The 19,145-nt window shown below is 41.0% G+C and overlaps 1 protein-coding gene across 20 annotated transcripts in view; it reads left to right on the top strand.

The window, feature by feature from the left end:
• Positions 1 to 19,145, top strand: part of TCF4 (transcription factor 4) — a 377,984-nt gene that overhangs the window by 182,754 nt on the left and 176,085 nt on the right. For 18 of the 20 annotated variants that reach the window (XM_043888697.1, XM_043888713.1, XM_043888712.1 and 15 more), the window contains one exon: positions 5,670 to 5,734. In XM_043888697.1, the coding sequence (XP_043744632.1) occupies positions 5,670 to 5,734 (65 nt within the window). Of the gene's footprint in view, positions 1 to 5,669; positions 5,735 to 7,244; positions 7,643 to 19,145 lie in introns of those variants that run through there. The other 2 variants (XM_043888716.1, XM_043888715.1) reach the window with 2 other exon arrangements.

Raw genomic sequence — 19,145 nt, 5'->3', positions numbered from 1 at the left:
CACTCGTGTTCTTCACAAGTGGCGTGTGTAGAGATGCAGTTTGCGGCCGTGATCTTGTCAGTTAGTTGTTTCCAGTTGTGGAGTTGGTTGCAGATTTTTCATGAAGTCACAGGTTCTGGTGTACATTATTTGCACAGCTATTAAGTACCTAGAGACCTTTTAGGAATAAAACACCATGTAAATGTAAATTATCACCACCTCTAAGACACTTTCATTAATTTCATATCAAATTCATGAGTGTTTTGAGCTCTGGGATTTGAGTCTTCCGAATTGGGCTTCTCATGTATTTGTAGTTTTTTGTTTTTTTTTTTTCCTCCCGGAGTTTAAATTCCGGCAGCACAGAATAGTACAAAGAGTCCCGCCTTGGGAATCCGCCTGCCAGGGTTTGAATCCTGGGTCTGACGGTCACTGCCTTTGTGAGCTTGGGCAGTTTTCTGTTTCTCAGTTTTCTCATCCGTAAAATGGTGTTTATATTGTGTGCTTCACAGGGTTGGATCTTGTGTAGATTGAATGAGTCAGTCTCCATAACTGCTTTGTGTAGTGGGGATACGTGACAACAACTTGGTTATCATGTGGACAAGAGAGAAAAAGGTAGGCGTGGGAAAGATGAAAGAACTGTAAATTATAAATAACCTCATGTATATTTTTGAACCACTCTTTGGATTATTGTTTAATGAAATACTGTTTTCAATATGCCTCCCACCCCCAGATTATAGAGTAACCAAAGGTGGGCTGAGGGCAGGGGCAGAGATTTAATCCAACTCAAACACGGTTGTGATGGGTTCCTTAGTCTGGTGACAGAGAACAAAAGGCTGGTTCTTCAGTTCCCAGAATGAGGATTAGCAATGGAATAACCTTGCTGGGTATTGTCCTACAACATCAGGTCATTTTTTTTTTTTTTTAATCAAGGCTTTTCATTGGATGATGTGTTCCAGTGTATAGTGCGTCTTGTTCAGTTGTTGGTGAAATACTTACCATTTATATGTAATATTAAAAGTGGCCTTGTAAGAATGAAAAGCTAGAAACCCAAACATGACCTATTGTTATCCTATGGGTCAGCCACCCGTGGGCTCATCTGTGTCGAGGCTTATCTCCAGAAATCATATTATGGATAAGTTGTTCTTGCCTGTCTCTCACTCCCTCCAAACAGATTAGAACTGTTTAGGTGTAGTAATCTGTCGAAGGGGACCCTTCTTAGATGTGTCCTTGTGAATTAATGAGTTCATGTGACCACTTTTTCCCTTCATGTAACACTTTCATTCTGAGTCATTTCCTATGGCACTCGCTTACAATGGGATACCATGAGTAGATTGTAAGGAAAATTAGGCGTCAAACAGAAAATTATGTAAGAATATAAAAGTACTAGATTTAGAATTATATAGATATTTGTTCATCATCCTCCCTCCCGCATTAATTTTTTTCCTTTATCCTTCATGAGGCAGCAAGATAAAGAACAGTTGAATAAATCAGCAAATGGATTGGTCTTTAAAAATAAGTGGGAACAGCTTATATTTTCTGCTTAGCTTTGAGTTTTTCAAGGGCAACAGATAAAAGCAAGTGACTCCTTTATTGATTGCCCATTGGTGTCATTTTTAATAATCAAATTTAAATATAGGTTTTTAACAGCTGATGGGTTCAATTTGGACAAAACACGTGTTGACTTTCCGGATTGTTTGCTCACTGTAGATGCCGACTTGTTCTAGAGAAGGGGCTGTGAGTTGAGCTCCTTTGTCTTTAGAAGGATTGATTGACGGATGTTGTGTCTGCTCATTTACAGCGTTTTTCTTGCTTAATTTAAAAAATTGTGACATAGTATTACATGTTCCTTGTATACATCATTTTTACAGAAGAAAGTTGTTTAGCCAATATGTCGACTTCGTTTATGAAATCCTCTCTTGTAGCTTTCATTCAGCCTTCAGTGTAGCCTATTAGGTCATATTATTCGTTTCATGCACGGCAAATCGTCACCAGCAGCAAAATTTAACATTTGGTCCTTTTAGGTATAAAAATGAATCAAATGCTTGACAAGATTTGTTTCTGGTGTATATTTCAGAGCCCCCCCCCACCCCCTTGGTGGGCAGACGACAAATGTTACTAACGGGTACTTTTAGTTTTTAAAATATGGACAACAGTACTCCATGCAGTAAAAGACTTGAGCGATTAATGCTACCCTTATGCCTCTTTTGAGTACTTTTAGCCATGGGGCTTGGCACTGCCACCATTGTCTTGGTGCCAAAAAATATCCGCAGCGGCTGTCGCATTCTAGTACTGGAGGGTTGTCTCGAAAATTCCGCAGTGAATGCGCCGGGTTTGTTCATCACTGCTATCTCTTTTAAATATTGGAAAAATAGAATCTTGAGCTCTTTCAAAGCTCCGTTGTGATCGTGGGGATGAGGGGGGAGGTCGGTGGCGAAGAATGGAGGAAAGAAGCTGTCCGCGCCAGCCAGTGGGTATAAGTGACAAAAATCCATGCCTGGCATAGAGTAAACACACATATTTAGGAGCTTTTGTGTTCACGAGCACAGATAGTTACTTAAGGATTCTACTTAAACATGTTATCAGTGCTCTTGAGAATTTTATTATCTGAAACAAATGTTCCTGAGCATTTTAAGCAGAAGACTGACATCAAGATCATAGCTAATTTTTAGTGGACTGTTTATACAAAAGACGTATATATTTTTTTCTCCTTGGAAGTGAGGTGCCATTGTAAAATGGCTGCTTTTTGTCATTAGGAAATTAGTGGAGTAGATAAGATAGGCTTGAGAAGGTTCTTGGGTTTACCCACAGTCCATGTCCCTGATTGTTTTGCTCCCAGACAGGGATTTGGGCTCTGAGGTTAGATTTATAGTTGATTTTGGGAACAAAAAGATGTAATAAAGTTAAAGGTTTACACTGTCAGAATGACATGCGTTTACTCAGGATCTCTGGAGCGATCTATTTGATGGTAAAAGTGGATGCCACAGATGAAATCTTTACAAGGAATATAATCCTAAAAAAAAAAAAGGGGGGGAAAAAAGTGCACCTCCCAGCCTCCTGCTGGCTGCGCTGCCTCTTCGGTACCTCACAGACTTCGACAGAGTCCTGGACCGGTGCCCACTGATGTCATGGAAACACTCAAATTACTGAGAATGATTCATGTCTATGCTGGTCTCTTGTCCTCCCCCACACAAACAGGAGTAGATTTTTAACCCTGACAACTTGTAATTTGCAGTGGGTTTATTTTTGTATCTGGATAAATATTTTTTAACAAGCAAAATTAAGATTAAGCAGTCTGTATCTGATATGATAGTAAAGAGTGCTGGGTCCGTGCAGCCAAGAGCACTCTGGGGACTCTGCCGCCTGCGTCCCTGCTCGGCTCTTCCCCGCCTCTGCTCTCTGCCCGCCCCTGTGCTTTCCAGTCCACGCTCCCTCCCTTCATCTTCCTCTTTTCCTCTCTCTCCTCTCCCCTATTTATCTATTCACATTCTCTTTCTCTCTCACATCCTTACTACTTGCATGGACCCCCTCTCTACCTTTAAAAGAATGAAAGGAATGGACCTAACTTTATATATGTGTGTGTATGTGTGTGTGTGTGTGTGTGTGTATGTATGTATATATATATGTGAATTGAGACAAGTCCTGGTAGGAAAATTCATCTCTCCAGGTCTATATGCGGGAGTCAAGTTGGGAAATAATGCCAGTTGGTGAAATTCTGTAGGGGATAGCTTCAGTAACTCCTTTTAGAGAAAGAAATAGATCACCTTTCTTCCTTCCAGTATCTGGAAGTCGCCAGAACAGGACACTAGATACTCAGTTTCCTTGGAAGTCAGAGTAAATTCTACCTTATCTCTCTCTCTTTCTGTCTCTCTGTTTGCATGTCTGCCTGCCTCTCTACTCGTCTTTCTAGTTGCTATTATGTCAAAGTGAATCATGTCCTGGTTGTATTAAAGCTTTGTAGATGTGAGAGCTTAAGGAAGGACAGACATCATTTGATAACTCATAAAGATCGAGGTGTTTTTTTTTTTTCTGTTAGTAATATGTATAAAGAGAAGTTAAAGACTGTAAGTAGCTTCCTTCTGACACAGAAGAATAAATAGGTCTTTATGACCATTTGTATTTCTAAAACAGGCAAGTGAATCTCTTCTTCAGTGTAAAATCCTCATACAATGAAAGTTATTCTCTTAGACCTCCCAGGACTGAATCTGTGAGTTGGTGTCCTGTTTCATTGGACTGAAACTGATATGGTCATTGATTTTCTGCTTTGCGCTGAATACTTTGCCAGAAGTTGGGTGGCGGGAGTGTGTCCCCAAGTTTGAGATTGATTGGAGTCAGTGGAAAAGTTAATACTGATGGGGAAGAGGGTTGATGTTAAGACTCAGGTTTGGCTTCCTTCAAAAATCATCTTCGGTTTTATGTCTATAGTGACTCACATACAGGGCGAGCTTTTGACTGGTTTTAAGATTTCTCAAAGGCACATTCCTTGTGTGGTGTCAGGAAGGCATGCCCTCATAGCATTGTCATTGAACTCAGAGATTACAGTTGAACACTGCTGCTTATAACGTTTATGTTAACTTGAGTCAAGGGGGAAGAACTTGGGTGTTGTGAACTTTGAAGGATCCATCCAGCCTCTCAAAATACTAGTGTTGAATTTTCCATTGAAAGAATAGTAGGGTCCTGGGTAAAGAGGACAATGTACCATAAGCTCTAGTCTCAAGGGAAGAACGCATCCTTCTGTCTTGGACGGGGTGGGGTTTGTGTTGTGGGCGGGACAAGCCCTTTTTAATGTCCTAGTGTGGACTGTTCTCTGTAACAATTCTTTATGTGTCGCTAGGTATGTTCTGCTGGTTGGATCTCTTGTCAGGTGTTTTCATTGTTCTCCTGATGATTAAGGCTCAACATACTTTTTAAAAGAAACAAATGAGCTGCCTTGATTTTTACCCTTAGATATGGCTCTGTACATCTCTGTAGAGGAGTCTACAGATAAAAAATTGGAGTGTTAGAATCAGAACAAGACACTGATGTTCCGTTATCCCTCGTTCTGCTGGGTCTACTGGTGGAATCTGAAGTTGGGCTCAGAGTGGGCGATTTTTCAACAGTCCTCTTTCCCAAATGTAAATTCCATCATCATCTTGATCATGATGGTCTTTACTCCTGGGAAAGGGAGTTTAAATAAGAGAGAGAGAGAGGAAGGGAGACCCAGAATTTTGAATAGTTTCTTTGCTTTAGTCACCATCTGGAGAGTCCTGATTGATTAGCTTTGGCCTCACCATTAAGTGTCAATGTAATCAATGGGAATGACTAGGCTGGGGTCATTACATAGATAATATGTGCCTGCTGTGTAAATAAAAATGAAATTGTTTAAATTTTGTGAGCGAGAAAGAAAGTGAAAATAAGGAATGACAATTTGTTTGTTAGAGAAAGTGGAGGCCATTGGAATGACAGTTTTTGGAAGTGTGGAGCAGTTTGGCTAAGAATAGGAATGAAGGATATTTTTTTTCCAGTTTATCATAGCCAGCGTGGGGAAGTGTTATTCTCTGCCTTGCTTGCATACACTGCCAATAGTGCCTACTTTTCGTATGTAAACATCGGGGAAGAGAAGTGGATGTCTGTTACCTGAAGGAGATTTTTATTTTTTTTTTTAAGGAAAAACACAATTTACACTTTTTTGTTGTTGTTGTTTCTCTTGGCAGGTAAAACAGAAAGGGGCTCCTACCCATCTTATGGGAGAGAATCGAATTTACAGGGTTGCCACCAGGTAAGTGAGAATCTCTTTGGAGAAGGGTTGAGAGGATGAGCCTTGGTGAATCAGTGTGTTGTGTAAATTAGGTGATGCATTTGAGGCTGGGGCACTGAGGCACCGAAAATCTTCGGCTGCCTGACTCTTTTGCAAAGTAATGAAACAGCACCGAGCGCGGCAGTCACAAACACCTCATCGTACCAGCGCCGTGTTCACTGGCTTGTTGTTATTTTTTTTCATCCATCAGCCGGTACCAGTGGCACTGTTTGCAAACCAGCGATGTCGGGGAAAGTGGTTCTATCAAAAGAGTTTATTTGCAATTAAGAACTTGAGAATTTCTTACCCTGGAAATGCTTCGTGCAGCCATGTGTCAGGTCCTGGGCTTTGGGTGGCTACTGCCCTAAATTATAGTTTTCATGGGGGCTGTAGGATGTTGTGTGAAAACAGGGTTGTATTGAGGGATAAAAATGTCTGTGAAAATATGATTTGTTGTCCCTTTTTGTTTCTGAATTGTTTTTGGCTGAAAGTCAAGGCCAGCAGGCTAACAGCAAAGCCGTCTCAAGGGAGGCATGCGTGAGCTAGAAAAATAAGAGTACTTTAATTAAATAATAAAATGCCAGTGTCATACAAAGGTATAGCATGTGTGTGTGTGTGTCTCTGGGCTTTGTGCATTTGCATACTTTCAACTCTCCAGAGAAAGCCCAGTTCTAAAAATACTATCCATAGCCAAAAGTGTAAGCTTTGTTTCAAGACAATTGAGTTTTTATAGATGCTTTCTTTTTAATTTCAGTATCGGTGCTAATCACATGTTTCATATCTTTTTCTTTTTTGCCTTGAAAGATTTAACTTTCTTTTTCTAAGGGCATTGCTTTCTTACTTTGGAAAACTCTTGATAGAATTTAATGGTTCTCTTTCAGATTCAAAGCTTTCTAGCGTTACATTATTCACCCAAACAGAAATGTACATTCTTTTTGTGTTGGGAGGGGAATGCTTCTTCTCCTGAACCCTCTCACTCTCTCACCCTCCCGTTTTCTTTAATGATGGGGGAAGAAAAAATTACATTTTGCTTTTTTTTTTTTTTAAAAACAACCTGTTTCACGGATCCTGGAAAATGTAAGCAGACAGTTTTAGTCATTAAATAGAGCCTGCTTGAGGAGGTGGCCTTTAGGTATCCGTCATAGGTTCCGAAAGGTGGAATTCTGGTGGAGTCCTGTGTGGTTTTTTTTTTTTCCCCTTCCTTCTGGAGAGATTTGCATTTTTAAAGTTTACTTCTTTGGCCCAGCCACCCGTTCAGTCATCCTCGGCATCTGAGAGGTTTGCTGTGATGAGGTGAACGGTGCTGGTTTAAGATCTCCCTGCTGCACACGGCAGAGTACAGTTGACGGCAGTTTGTTTGGAAAGAATTCTGCAGGAAAGAAATTTACAGCCATTCCAGCGCGACGGAAACATCTTTGGAATGTGAGTGCAAATGTGCCGGGGTAGATAGCTCGGGCAGAGAGCCTCGGAGCGGAGTCTCTGGTGTAAAGCTCTCAATTCCCGCAGAAGAGCCTGTTCCTGTGTATCTGGTTTCTGAGGGTCAAAGCAGAGGTCGTTTGAGTTTTGGGGAGAAGAAAGTTGACAACATCCTTCCTTTTCGCAGATGGTCATGGCAGAGGTCTCTGTTTTCGCCCGGCCTCTTTTTCTGGTCAACGAGAGAATAGACTTCCTCGCCCCTGTATCCTTTCTTCCTAATAGGAATTGGCGTGATTCCTCCCAGACACAAAGATTTCCTCTGCTGAGTAAGCGCGAGGCCCCTTAACTTGTGAAAGCGTCACTCAGACCGCGTGAGTCTGTCAGTGTGTGTGCCGGGACACAGACCCTCCCTCGGTTTGTGGGCAGTGCTGCCCTCGGGTGCGACTGGAGTTCGTTTTTTTGGGCAAACGCAAGGTGAGAAGTGGCAAGGGGCAGAGGGTGGATCAGAGATGGACAGACTGGCGTGTGATGGCTGAATGTCTGGCCTGGGGAATGTCTCCTTCTGAGACGTTCGTGTCCAGGAGAATTCTGTTGTATATAGGAGCGTGGCTGCATCCGCTTTTCTTAAAAAAGTCTTCATAATCTATCCGTGGAGTGTGGAGATTTCTTTTATTCTGATTTCTGCTTCCTGGTTGTGAGTCTCGCAAGGACCGACTCTCTCTGCTCAGCTTGGGCTCAGCAGTGGCCATAAACGGTGTTGATCACTTAAGGAGAAAGCAAAGAGCACAATTTTGGAAATTCCCCAATTGAGGAAATCGGGGTTGGAGAGGGAGAGGGGGGCATATTTATGAATTTCTGCTTTCGGTGAAATTTGAGAATAGAACAGACCCTAGTGTGTCTTCCGGTGAAAATGAGTTTCTCTTGAGCCGAATTGCTTTTTGAATTCCTGTTCTCCAACACCAGCTATGCAAACCCCAAAGAAAGGCAGACTCTCCGTGTCTTGGGCTTCAAGTCTAAATAGCAGATCACAGCTGAAACGATTCCCCACTGTGTGGCAAGGTGAGTGACTCGTGGAGAGGGAGCTTGTTGTTCTCTCCTGCTTCCTACCTTAGAGAGGTGCTGGATGGAAATCCTTTAACTGATACGCCCCGAGGAGCTCCCCAAACTGCTTTGTCGTATTATAACCCTGCATCCTGTGGACTTACTGGGATAAGCACTGTTACAGATGAACATACTTATTCAGTTCCAGTAGCCTTTTGTTTGGTCATCCTGTGGACTTAGAGAAATAACCCCTGATATAGATGAACATCCTTCTTCAGTTCTGGTAGCCTTTTGTTTTGTGCAGAGAAATAGCAGTGGTAAGCAACAGGTAGCCAAATGCTGTCTTGCAGAAATAAATCATTATTATTTTGAGACGTGTGTTGTTTCAGAATGCATCAGGTTAATATATATATGTTTATGTATATATATGTGTATGTATATATCCGTTATGTATCTCTTGAGGGTGTACCACTGACAGTGATAGACATGGAACTTTTAAAAAGTGGGTGTTTTAGCCGAGACACAAAACCTGGCAGGTTCTTTATTAGCGATTAAATTGTTTTCATTAAAAATAGTAGTGGGATAATATGAATTCATGAATGCATTTTCACTGAAAACGATCAGAAATGAAGCCAGTAACTTTTTCAGCCTTTTGAAATTGTACAGAACATAAACCCATAGAAACCAAAGCGGCCAAATGGACTTTTTTTAGTTCTCACTAAATATGGCAAAACTAATTTCAATCAAATTGGGGTACGGAAATTATACCCAGGCTTAAAATGTTTTTGCCAAATTGCAACCTCATACTACTTTTTTTTTTTAACTGAAAGAGAAAATGTAATTTATAATGGAAAGTCTGACAGAAACGAAATGAGAGGAAGTAAAGTTGTTGCAGGATAGTCTGATCTTCATACGATCGCCTATAGCTAGCACCTAATGGACATCACTGTGCATGACGAAAGGAAAAATGTCATTTGCTTTCGGGCTGTTTTGCTGCTTTGAATAGGACGTTTGGTGATTGCAAACCTTTTTTTTTTTTTTTTTTTCAAATCTTCCTGAGATCTTTTTTTTAATGAGGTGGTGATGTCAACACAAATACTTGCTACTAAGGCAGAGGTTATCCCCTTAAATGGAAGTGAAGCATTGATTATCAGGAAGCGTTTGTCTTGTCTTTCTAGGAGATAGCCCAAGTCTAAAGCGATGGTTTTATTATTAATATCTTCTGGGCAAGATTGTGTGTGTGTGTGTGTGTGTGTGTGTGTGTGTGTGTGTGTGTAATATAAGGAAAGCTGGGCCCTATCTGAGACCAATTAAACTCGCATCTTCTGAGCTGGGCCTTTGCGTTTCTGACAACTCCCCAGGTGATTCTAATGTGCAGCTAACTCTGATGATTTCCTAGAATGTTCTGTAGGAATCTACTGTGTTTAAAAGATTTGTGTTCAAAATCTAGTGTAGCTGCTGACCCTAACAAAGCTTTTAGATTTGTTGCCTTAATTTGATTATTCAAGACTTGGGATTATATTGCATATGTACTTTATTTAAAAGGCAGTGAAAATGAGGGGTATTCTGAACATCAGTAAGATGCCTTGAAATCTTCATACAAAATCCCACAACTGAATATGCGAGCCTGTATCTTGTTTTCTCTAGTGAAGTCCAAGGCTCTAACCTTATCCACATTCTTTTTCTTTCTCAGCAGGTAACCAAATAGCAGTATGCCGATAAAGTTATCTGATGTTTAGTTCTTAAAACCGATGGGATTTAGGAATTAGGCCTAATCTCACACCCTTTTGTTAAGTTCCAGAAACTTTGCAGCTATAGAAGACATGGGTCTTCTCTGTATGTGATTTAGCTTGCTCATAAAGAGTCGTTTTAGATTCACTGAAATTAAACATATATTTTACCCATTTAAGAATGGATTTTCTCCTTTCAATTCTTTTTATTTTTGATACAGAAAGAATCACAGTAAAAATGGAAAGGATATACACAGAAAAGACATGAGATCCTTTATCTCTTCTTATGAAAATGGCTTTTAGGTCCTGTGCAAGCAGAAATTCATCTTGGTTTTTAACTTTACATTATGGTTAAATGTTTGGTTATAGCCTGCCCTCATCTGTACCTGGTTCTCTGCACCCTTCCTAGGAACCTCTTCCATCCATGTACTGTCTTGGTGCTCAGCTTTGCCTTCATGGTGCTTTTCGAATGTGCCATTACTGATGTTTGTGGAATGGTGGTTTCCACCAGATTCTGTAAACTCCTGAAGTTAGGGGCCAGGTTGGCTCCATCCGGCCCAGTGTGAACTCTGTATCTGGCAGGGTGGGGATTGTGATGGCCTGAGGCTTATTTCCCGGCATCACTTTTGGGATCATTTTGACAGGGTGAAGTCTGAAGAGTGCTGTGTGAGAACCATATAGTGAGCAGCGTTTTCCTGCTTCGGAAAACCAGAGAATCACACCCTCTCAAAGAAGGTACGGGGCTCTTCTGGGAGCCCTTCCTTCGACCGTGCTGTGCAGACCCTGGAACGACACAGAGGGTCAGATCCTGCAGAGTCACTTGTCACTCATTTTCTTGGACTGGGTCCTAGCCGGGTGGCCTCATCGTTCTAGGTCTGAAGGTTCCCCAGGGAGGGAATTGGAGATGTTCTGGGTTTCCGGTGGCGGTGTTGTTGGAACCAAAGGTCAGATTCCAGGCCCATCCTTTTTGAACGTGCCAGTGTGGACGGTGGGATAGAATATTTGAAATCCCCAGGGTGTCAGACGTCTCAGGCTCCAGATCCGCAGGGTGATGCCCTGCCACTCTGTGCCTACCCCTGTTTCTCGGGCTGCGTTTCCTCTTTCGGGGGGCGTTGCTGTGGGCATACCCCTCTCCCGACAGCCGTCCAGCGTGCACCAGAGGGGAGAATGGAGCCATTTTTCCATTGCAATGGTTAACAAATATTTGTTGGCCTTCAAGTGAAGTGGTAGGTACAAAGAAGAAGAACAAAGGGAAGCTCTTGTATACCCTACTTTCAATCCCCACCAGCAGCTTTATGGATATTAAGGGGAAGACTAAAACACCATTCACTGAATTTACAAAATTTTCTTTAATCCTGCGTAGTATAAATTTTCAAATTCTCAATGAAGTGCCACTCGAGCAGTTGTTAGTATGTTTGGTTTGCTTTCTGCACGTATGTATGTATGCATGTATTTTTCAGGGCACCGTTTTTAAGTGGCAGGTCTCATAAGATTTCACCCTTAGATTTTTCATCATGTGTGTCTGAAAATTAAGAACACTCAAATAGTGTTATCACCTCTAAAGATATTAACCAGAGTTTCCTAATCTAATTTCCAATCCTGATTGAAATTTCTTTGATTGTCCCCATGAAAATATCTGTATTATCTCTTTCCCCCTCCAACCCGCCCCCAACATTGTGTTTATGCATGATATTTTGTTTTTGTGTCTCTTTAGAATTTCTTTTAAACTAGAGCAGTTCCTGTAATTTTTTTAAAAAGTGATGTTTATCTTAAAGAGAGCAGGCTGGTGGACTTGAAAAATATGTCCCCTTCTTGAACTGTTGGGTTATTTCTTTGTGGTGCTGTTTGTTACTCTACCACTCGTCTTGCTTACAAATTGAAAATTAGGCTGAAAGGCTGGTTCAGATGGAAGTTAAACATTTTGACCTGGAATATCTCGTCGATTATGTGCTTTATACTGTGTTTTATCTGGAGAAATGTAATGTCAAGATGTGTTGCTGTTGGTGACACTACATTACCAACTTGGTAGAATTAGAGACCCAGATCTATCCATTGTAAAGAAACCTTTCCCCCTCTGTAATTTAGCAAACAATCTTTGCGTTGATTTTTTAGCACTGGGCATAGATCCCTGTGCCTGTGTTCCCTAACAGCCTTTGACCTGATGGTTTTAGTATGTATTGAGGATATTTGCCTGAATCAGAGGGTTTTGAACTAGTGATTTAAAAAAAAAAAAAAGCTCCATCATTCCTTCTATGCTGATAGCTGACAGTGAAAGAGATTTCTTTCATTGTTCATTTCAGTGCTGTCAGCTTCAGTGTTCATACATATACAAATATAATGTTAATAATCCTTGTATTAAATATGGTTCCTTAGCTGGAGGAGACCGGCAGTATCAAAGCATCCTTCAAATTTCTTAAGATATTTTGATAAGAAAAATAGGTTTTGATTCAAGCTAATGGTCAGAAATGCTTTAATTGCAGGAGGGAAGACATAATTATAGGCTGTGTTTCCTTACACATAAACTCTAGTATACTTTTGCTATAATTTGGAACCTAGTGACAATCTGTGTACCCCCAGCTATTAATCTTGCCATAAGCACCAATGTTTCTCCAAAATTCTCAGATTGCTCCTCTACATTTTAGTAATTGTCCTTAAAGATCTCACCGGGTTGACCGTCAGTGGCTGACCAACTGAGTCAGGTGGGTTACTGTGATGCCCAGTTAAGTTGCTCTGTCAAGGATCACTGAGGTAGTGAACCCTTGCATCCATTCACAACCCAGACTTGGCTGATGAATGAAAGTCAAAGAGAGTGACTTTCTAAATGTTAGTTTGGGCTCATTCTAGAGGAAGCTGACAGGACTAATATTAGGTGCCAGTATAAGTTCCCAGGGTGATTTAATAATTAATAATTAAGAAAATGATGCTCAGAGAGGTAAAGCAAGCAGACCCAAGAGTCCCCCCAGCTAAGTGTGAGAGCCAGGCTTTGGACCCTGAAATGCCTGGTTTTAAAGCTAATGCTTTTCTAAGTTGGGTTCCCTGCTGCCCGAGCTCATGGTGAGGTTTTTAGACTCAGTAATCCATCTGTATGAGAGCCCATTGGAAAACCACTTTGGGTAGAGAGTGGAGAATCCGGATCTAATATACCGCCTAGAATGGAGGGTCTTCTCAGGTGAACTGGAGCCATCGTGGTGGGGAAGGCAGGAAGGAAGGCAGGGCTCCTCACGGCCCAGCCTGTAAAAAAAAGGAAAAATGTACCACATGTGACTGTGTAGATAATCTATTCTGTAATGTCCTCAAAATTAGCATGTGCAATTTCATTAAAACCAGTGAAGATTTCCTCTGACAAGGCTGGGGTAGAATATGCCAATTCACATTTTAGCAACAGCATGAACACTTTCTTAAAAATGTATGGATTATCTTTGGGCCTTCCTTTCTGTGTGGCACAGGCAGAATATGGTTTGCTATTTCACAAATTTGGATTCTGCGTAGATCAAATTATTGTTCCCCTAATACAAGAACTATATAGAGTGAAATCTGGGAGCAATACCTTTTTCAGACTCTTAAATGTGACCTAGTAATTTTTTTTTTTTTGATTGTGGCATTTAACTCACTTGTGATATATATAAAATGACAAATATGGGTTAGAAACATACACAAGTTGTATAGACAGTTCAGGACAACTAGTGCATAAAAACCATTGAAACTGCTTTGAGGTGGTTTATAAGACACCAAAAATATGAAGTCCTTCTATCCAAAATGAAACTTCACCAGATTAACTTCTCTTTTCTCATGAAAAGTATTTGGGGTTTTTTAAATAACCACTAGTAATTAGGACTACAATTTATCTAACTTTCGACACATAAAAAAGAGACAGGATATCAATTAATGACTAAATCATTGACTTAATTGTTTTTAAGTAATTTGGTAAAATTTGTTGTTGAAATATACCTGCCCATCCTATAGAAATCACTGTAGCCCTCTAGCTTCTTTCCATAAAAAAGACAGTAGACTCACAATTCAGCATCAGGGGAATTTTTCAATATGGAATGGCAGAACCATTTATTCCTTTGTGTGTGATATTTCTTGAAATGGTTTCATCACTAGGAGATTTTCCTAGAAACTCTTAAAACTAAAACCCTAAGTTAAAATAGTGAGAACACTTCAAGTTACCAGCAAAACCCTATAATCTTTTTAGAAGTAATTATTTACGAAAGAAACAGGTAATGAGTCTGCTGCTGTGCCCGTTGGTGGTAACTTGCTTGGAATTAAAGAAAAGAATTGAAAACTTGTGTGTGTGTGTTCTCTTTGTTCGTTGTTTAGTTGCTAAGTTGTGTCCGACTCTCTGCGACCCCATGGACTGTAGCCCAACCAGTCTGATGTCTATGGAATTTGCAGGCAAGAATACTGGGGTGGGTTACCATTTCCTTCTCTTTGTTTATGTGAGTTTCTTTACAGACGCTTTCACTCACAGATAAACACAACTGAGCTTCCTAAAGCAAGTATCTGTAATGTTAACTGTGTTATTTTTTATCTAACAGAGGTAGTTTCTTTCGAGAAGGAAACTGGCATGTGTATGTAGTTGCATTTGCTTTAGCATTCCTAATACACAAATTTTTTTTCACAGTAAAGTTAAAATCTGGTGGGATAGCATCTTTAGACTGGCCCTTCTCTAGATTTTGTTGGTTGGAATATATTATCACTTTTATATTGTTATGGTACTTAAGGAAATCTGTATAACCCTTGATTCCGTTAACCTGTCTTTTCAAAAGACCTCTTTGGTAATACGGCTTTCTATGATGCTTTAAAAAAATACCAACTATGTCTTATTTTTAACCCACCTCAAAGTCACATTTACATGAATTTGGGATGACAATTCAATGAAATGAAAGCAATTAAGAAAGAACATCCCTAAGATTTTTCAAGCAGTGACCATCCTCCAGAGCTCTAGATGTGGGGGTCTCTGTGGGTTGGGGTTTTCCCCATGCATGCGCACAAAATAATCCGAGTTCATTTGTACCACGGTAATGAACAGCAGGGCACTGAATCTTTTCAGTTTTATTGGTATTGTATACAGTAAGTTATTAAATTTCATCTCTGTAATACACCTGCAGTAAAATAACAAAACATTGCCGCACTTAAGGAACATGTGTGTGGTACAGTGCCCTCCCCCATCATTCCACTGCCCCCCCAAAACAGCTGCTTACAGATTTCAAGATCCATTGTATATATTCCCTTGAGCCCACCTCTAATAATCGAGACACATCTGCCATTGCAGTATTATAGGCATATGTAGTTTTATTGAAAACTATACCTGTAAAAAAATTAAATAACTCCTACCTCAATTTAATTGGCAAGATATGTTTTGCAAAGATCATATTGCAGACCTCTTGAGATCCCGTGAGTTCATTTTATTCTTATATTACAAATCACTAAATATGTTATTTTTATTTCACTAAGTAGCTAACTTTTCTCATACTCTGATGATAAGTCACTTTCATTTTTTCTTAGTTTTGTTTTCCTTCTCCCCTCATCTTTACACACACACACACACACACACACACACACACACACACGCGCGCGCGCACGCACGCACGTGTATGTACACATATAAAAACTACAGGAAGGAAACATCAAGCCTGGCTACCACCAACACAGGATAAATAAAGTCGAAAGGAAAGGACCCTAAAATATACCTCTAATTCTGAAGTGATTATCAAATAGAAATAAAGGTTATAAAATCAGGATAAAATTCTTAACTCATCTTATGCTTTCATAGAGACTTTTATAAGCCTCTCTGAGATCCATTTGATTATCCTAATAGAATAGGACATAATATGAAGAGGGAATGAGTTAGTAAGTGATACAAAGCTTATATAGGTGGATTCCTATTGGATTAAATCCCTTACCTTAGCATTAATATTTTGTTGAAGATTGCATCAGTAGTGATGCCTGTAAAATAATTTTTATTCAAACAGAAGTATTAGTAAAATATTCACTGAAATCAGCTAAGCATAACTTTCTTCTCACTTAGGGTATGTAGGGTGTCAGTATATATTGTATGGTTATATAATAGTGAATATGAATAGTTATTCATTATGAGTTAATTTTGCCACTCTTACAGCCATATAAGATTGGCTAAAAAGAAGTGTTTGTAATTTGTTTCATATTACAATGGAAAAGTCTGAAGATAAGATGCCAGCTATATAAATAGAAAGAAAATTATATACCTTTTTGAGAGAATATGAAGGTGACTTGACATAATGTCATAGAAAGAATATTTTGTGTTCTTCAAAAGGACTGTATGTGAAATGGACAGAGGGAATAAGAGATGGGCCCCTGACCCAAAGTGAGTGTAGACTTAGAAGATATTCTCTGGTGAGAGTTGAAAGGTGGATGTTTTTACAGGAGGAAGTCGTAAATAAATGTCAGTGACAGTTGCCATAGAGAAGATAGGAAATCGGGTTGCGTTCCTGATCACCAGTTTGGTTTAAAAATAGTTGCATGTTTCAGTGATTAATTTTCTTTTTTTGATGAGAATATTGGTTAAGACCTACGGTCATTTGGTTTCACTTGGGGCTGCCTGGATCTATGAGATGTTGCTCTGTCTGTGATCAACCAGAATATTTTCTGCCCCTCTTATGTTTCACATTCAAAGACTAGTAGCGGTACAAGCCTGTGTCCTAGAGTGGACAAGTCGCGTCCTAGACTTATTGCTCAGAGTTAAGATCTAACACCCCGAGAGAATCAGAATTCAAGATCTGACAAGTATTTCAACTTTTAAGTTTTTTCAGTAGAAAATTCATTATAAAATTCTAAGCAAATTTTTTGCACAAAGCTCACACGTGAGTTGTAGAATACAACTTAACTCAGGCTATACCACTTCTTTGAAGTCCCCATCAAGTGAGCTTTCTTCCTTGGATGCAATTCACTCCTGTGGAAAGATCCATTACCAGTACCTTTGAGCTGTGAAGTCTGTCTGTCACTCTGAGCCCTGCAGTTCAGAACTGTCATGTGGAGAGTGGCTGGTACAACACGACATTAGCAGGGTAAGAGATTTGCTGTGGACCGTGACATGTGGCAAAGAGGAATGTCAACAGCTGCTACTCCTGTGACATCGTCCCTCAAGGAGTCGGTCTGCATCTCTGCCATTTAACTGTCCCAGCTCAACAGGAGACACTAATACAGACCAATTTCTCTCAGCCTGACTCCCACTTTACTACCAAGTAAGATTTGCTTGAATGTGTTTTCAGAGTGCAAACCTTGGGTGCCATTTTGTCAATGAAATGAATATTTTAACGGTGGCATTTTGTTTGTGAGGGAAGGGGTTACCCTTTGATTTATTTCTAGGAGAACTTCCTTTCAGTTCTCTTTTGCAGAAAACACATCCTTATCATTCAGAAAACACAGTCTTACCATTCTCGAACTTCACACTGTTTCCATTTCATAGTTATAGTTAGTCATTCAGTTGTATCCGACTCTTTGTGACCCCCATGAACCCACCAGGCTCCTCTGTCCAAGGGATTTTACAGGCAAGAATACTGGAATGGGTTCCCATTTCCTTCTCCAGGGGATCTTCCCAACCCAGGGATGGAACCTAGGACTCCTGCATTGCAGGCAGATTCTTTACTGTTCTAGCCACTAGGGAAACCATTTCATACTTGATTACAAAGCATATTTATATTTCATTATATCCTAGGTAGCTATACTACCCCCTCATGTTTCATAGTGTGACTTAGGAGCTACTCACAGATGCCAGGCTTGGAGGCTCCTGTGGAATTTCATCCAAAATGTCTCCCTTAGTTACCTGGTTGCAAATAATTTTATCAGTGCTCTAGATTATTTGTCCATACAGTTCTAGAAATAGAACACAGACATCCTAGGTCAACTCTGGACAACCTCAGCCAGCAAGTGAGGCACACCAGAACACCCAACAACAGTATGCTCCACCACACCTTCACTTGGGGGTTTAATAATGTTTGTTATATGATAGCGCCATAACTCCGCCCCCCAAGATCCTGTTATCACTGTGCTTGGCAGAGGGTTTGAGCTAAGAACAGTGTAGTCACCTAACGTGAGTCTCTAACACAACGTTTTCACATTGATATTCTCACATCTGTTGAGATATATTTTTCGAGGGGCTAGAGTAAAATTTGGCAATTACTGATGAGATAATTCACCTCAGGTATTGTACTTTTGACCGTGAATTTTATTGGTTGAACTTCCTCTCAGGATTAGTCTTTCCATCTGTGTCTGTTGGCTTGGCGACTGTGACTGCTCCCCAGTCACCCTCCTAGACTGCCTCCTTCATCTCCATAAACCCTCAGTTCTCAGATTTGATCGATTCTGCTTCCTGTATACCGACCCCTGCATCCCAGTCACCGCTGTTGCTATGCCCACCCCTCCATTTCCTTCCATCCCCACCTCCTCCTCCTCACAAGACTGCTGGAGCCATTGTCTCCAAAGCTCCCCGAGGCGGTTACACGGCCCAGCCTCCCTCCATGCTTCAGGGAGCAGCCTTAGGATGATGCATGGGCTCTAGAGAGCCTGGCCCCTGCCTTGGCCTTCAGCTTTGTCTTTCCCACTCACCACTGATACCTTGTGTTCCAGCCACACTGAGCCGCTCCGGGTTCCCTTGAGGGCTCGTTGATGGTTCTCCCTGTCTTCACAAGGACCTTTCCGTTGGCCTGGGGCATCTTCATCTCACCCCTCCTCCCCCTCTCCTTCTGTGCCTGCACGGGGTGACTCTTGCTCTCTGTCCAAGGGTTAGCCCAGGTCACACACTCTTCCCTCCAGGGGCCCTCGTGTTAGACTCAGGCCAGAACGAGGTGGCTCTGTCCGTGCCCAGGTAGCCTCTGACGCGCCGCGCTCTGCCAGGCCAGAGTTGTCACGCTGTCTGCAGCCGGAGAGGACCGAGGACCGGGCCTGTCGTCCCTCCCCAGTGCCTAAGAGGGGACACTGAGTGAGTGCTCTGGGGTCAGTGGATGGATGCGTCAGTGGATAAGTGAACCAACCGCAGTGACGAGTTAGATAACTTGGTGACACCAGTGAGGGCAGATCTGTTTTTAATCCCCATTTTATTGATAATGAACGGGAGACTCACAGCCTTTTTGCCACTATGAACAGTAAGTGGCAGAAGGGGGCTTAGGGGACACAGTCCTTTGGCTCCAGACTTGTCATTTTCCCTACTGCTTCTTCACCCAGTTGTC

Source organism: Cervus elaphus, chromosome 27, assembly GCF_910594005.1.
Source record: "Cervus elaphus chromosome 27, mCerEla1.1, whole genome shotgun sequence".
Classification (NCBI taxonomy): domain Eukaryota; kingdom Metazoa; phylum Chordata; class Mammalia; order Artiodactyla; family Cervidae; genus Cervus; species Cervus elaphus.
This window is presented reverse-complemented; position numbering and strand designations above follow the sequence as displayed.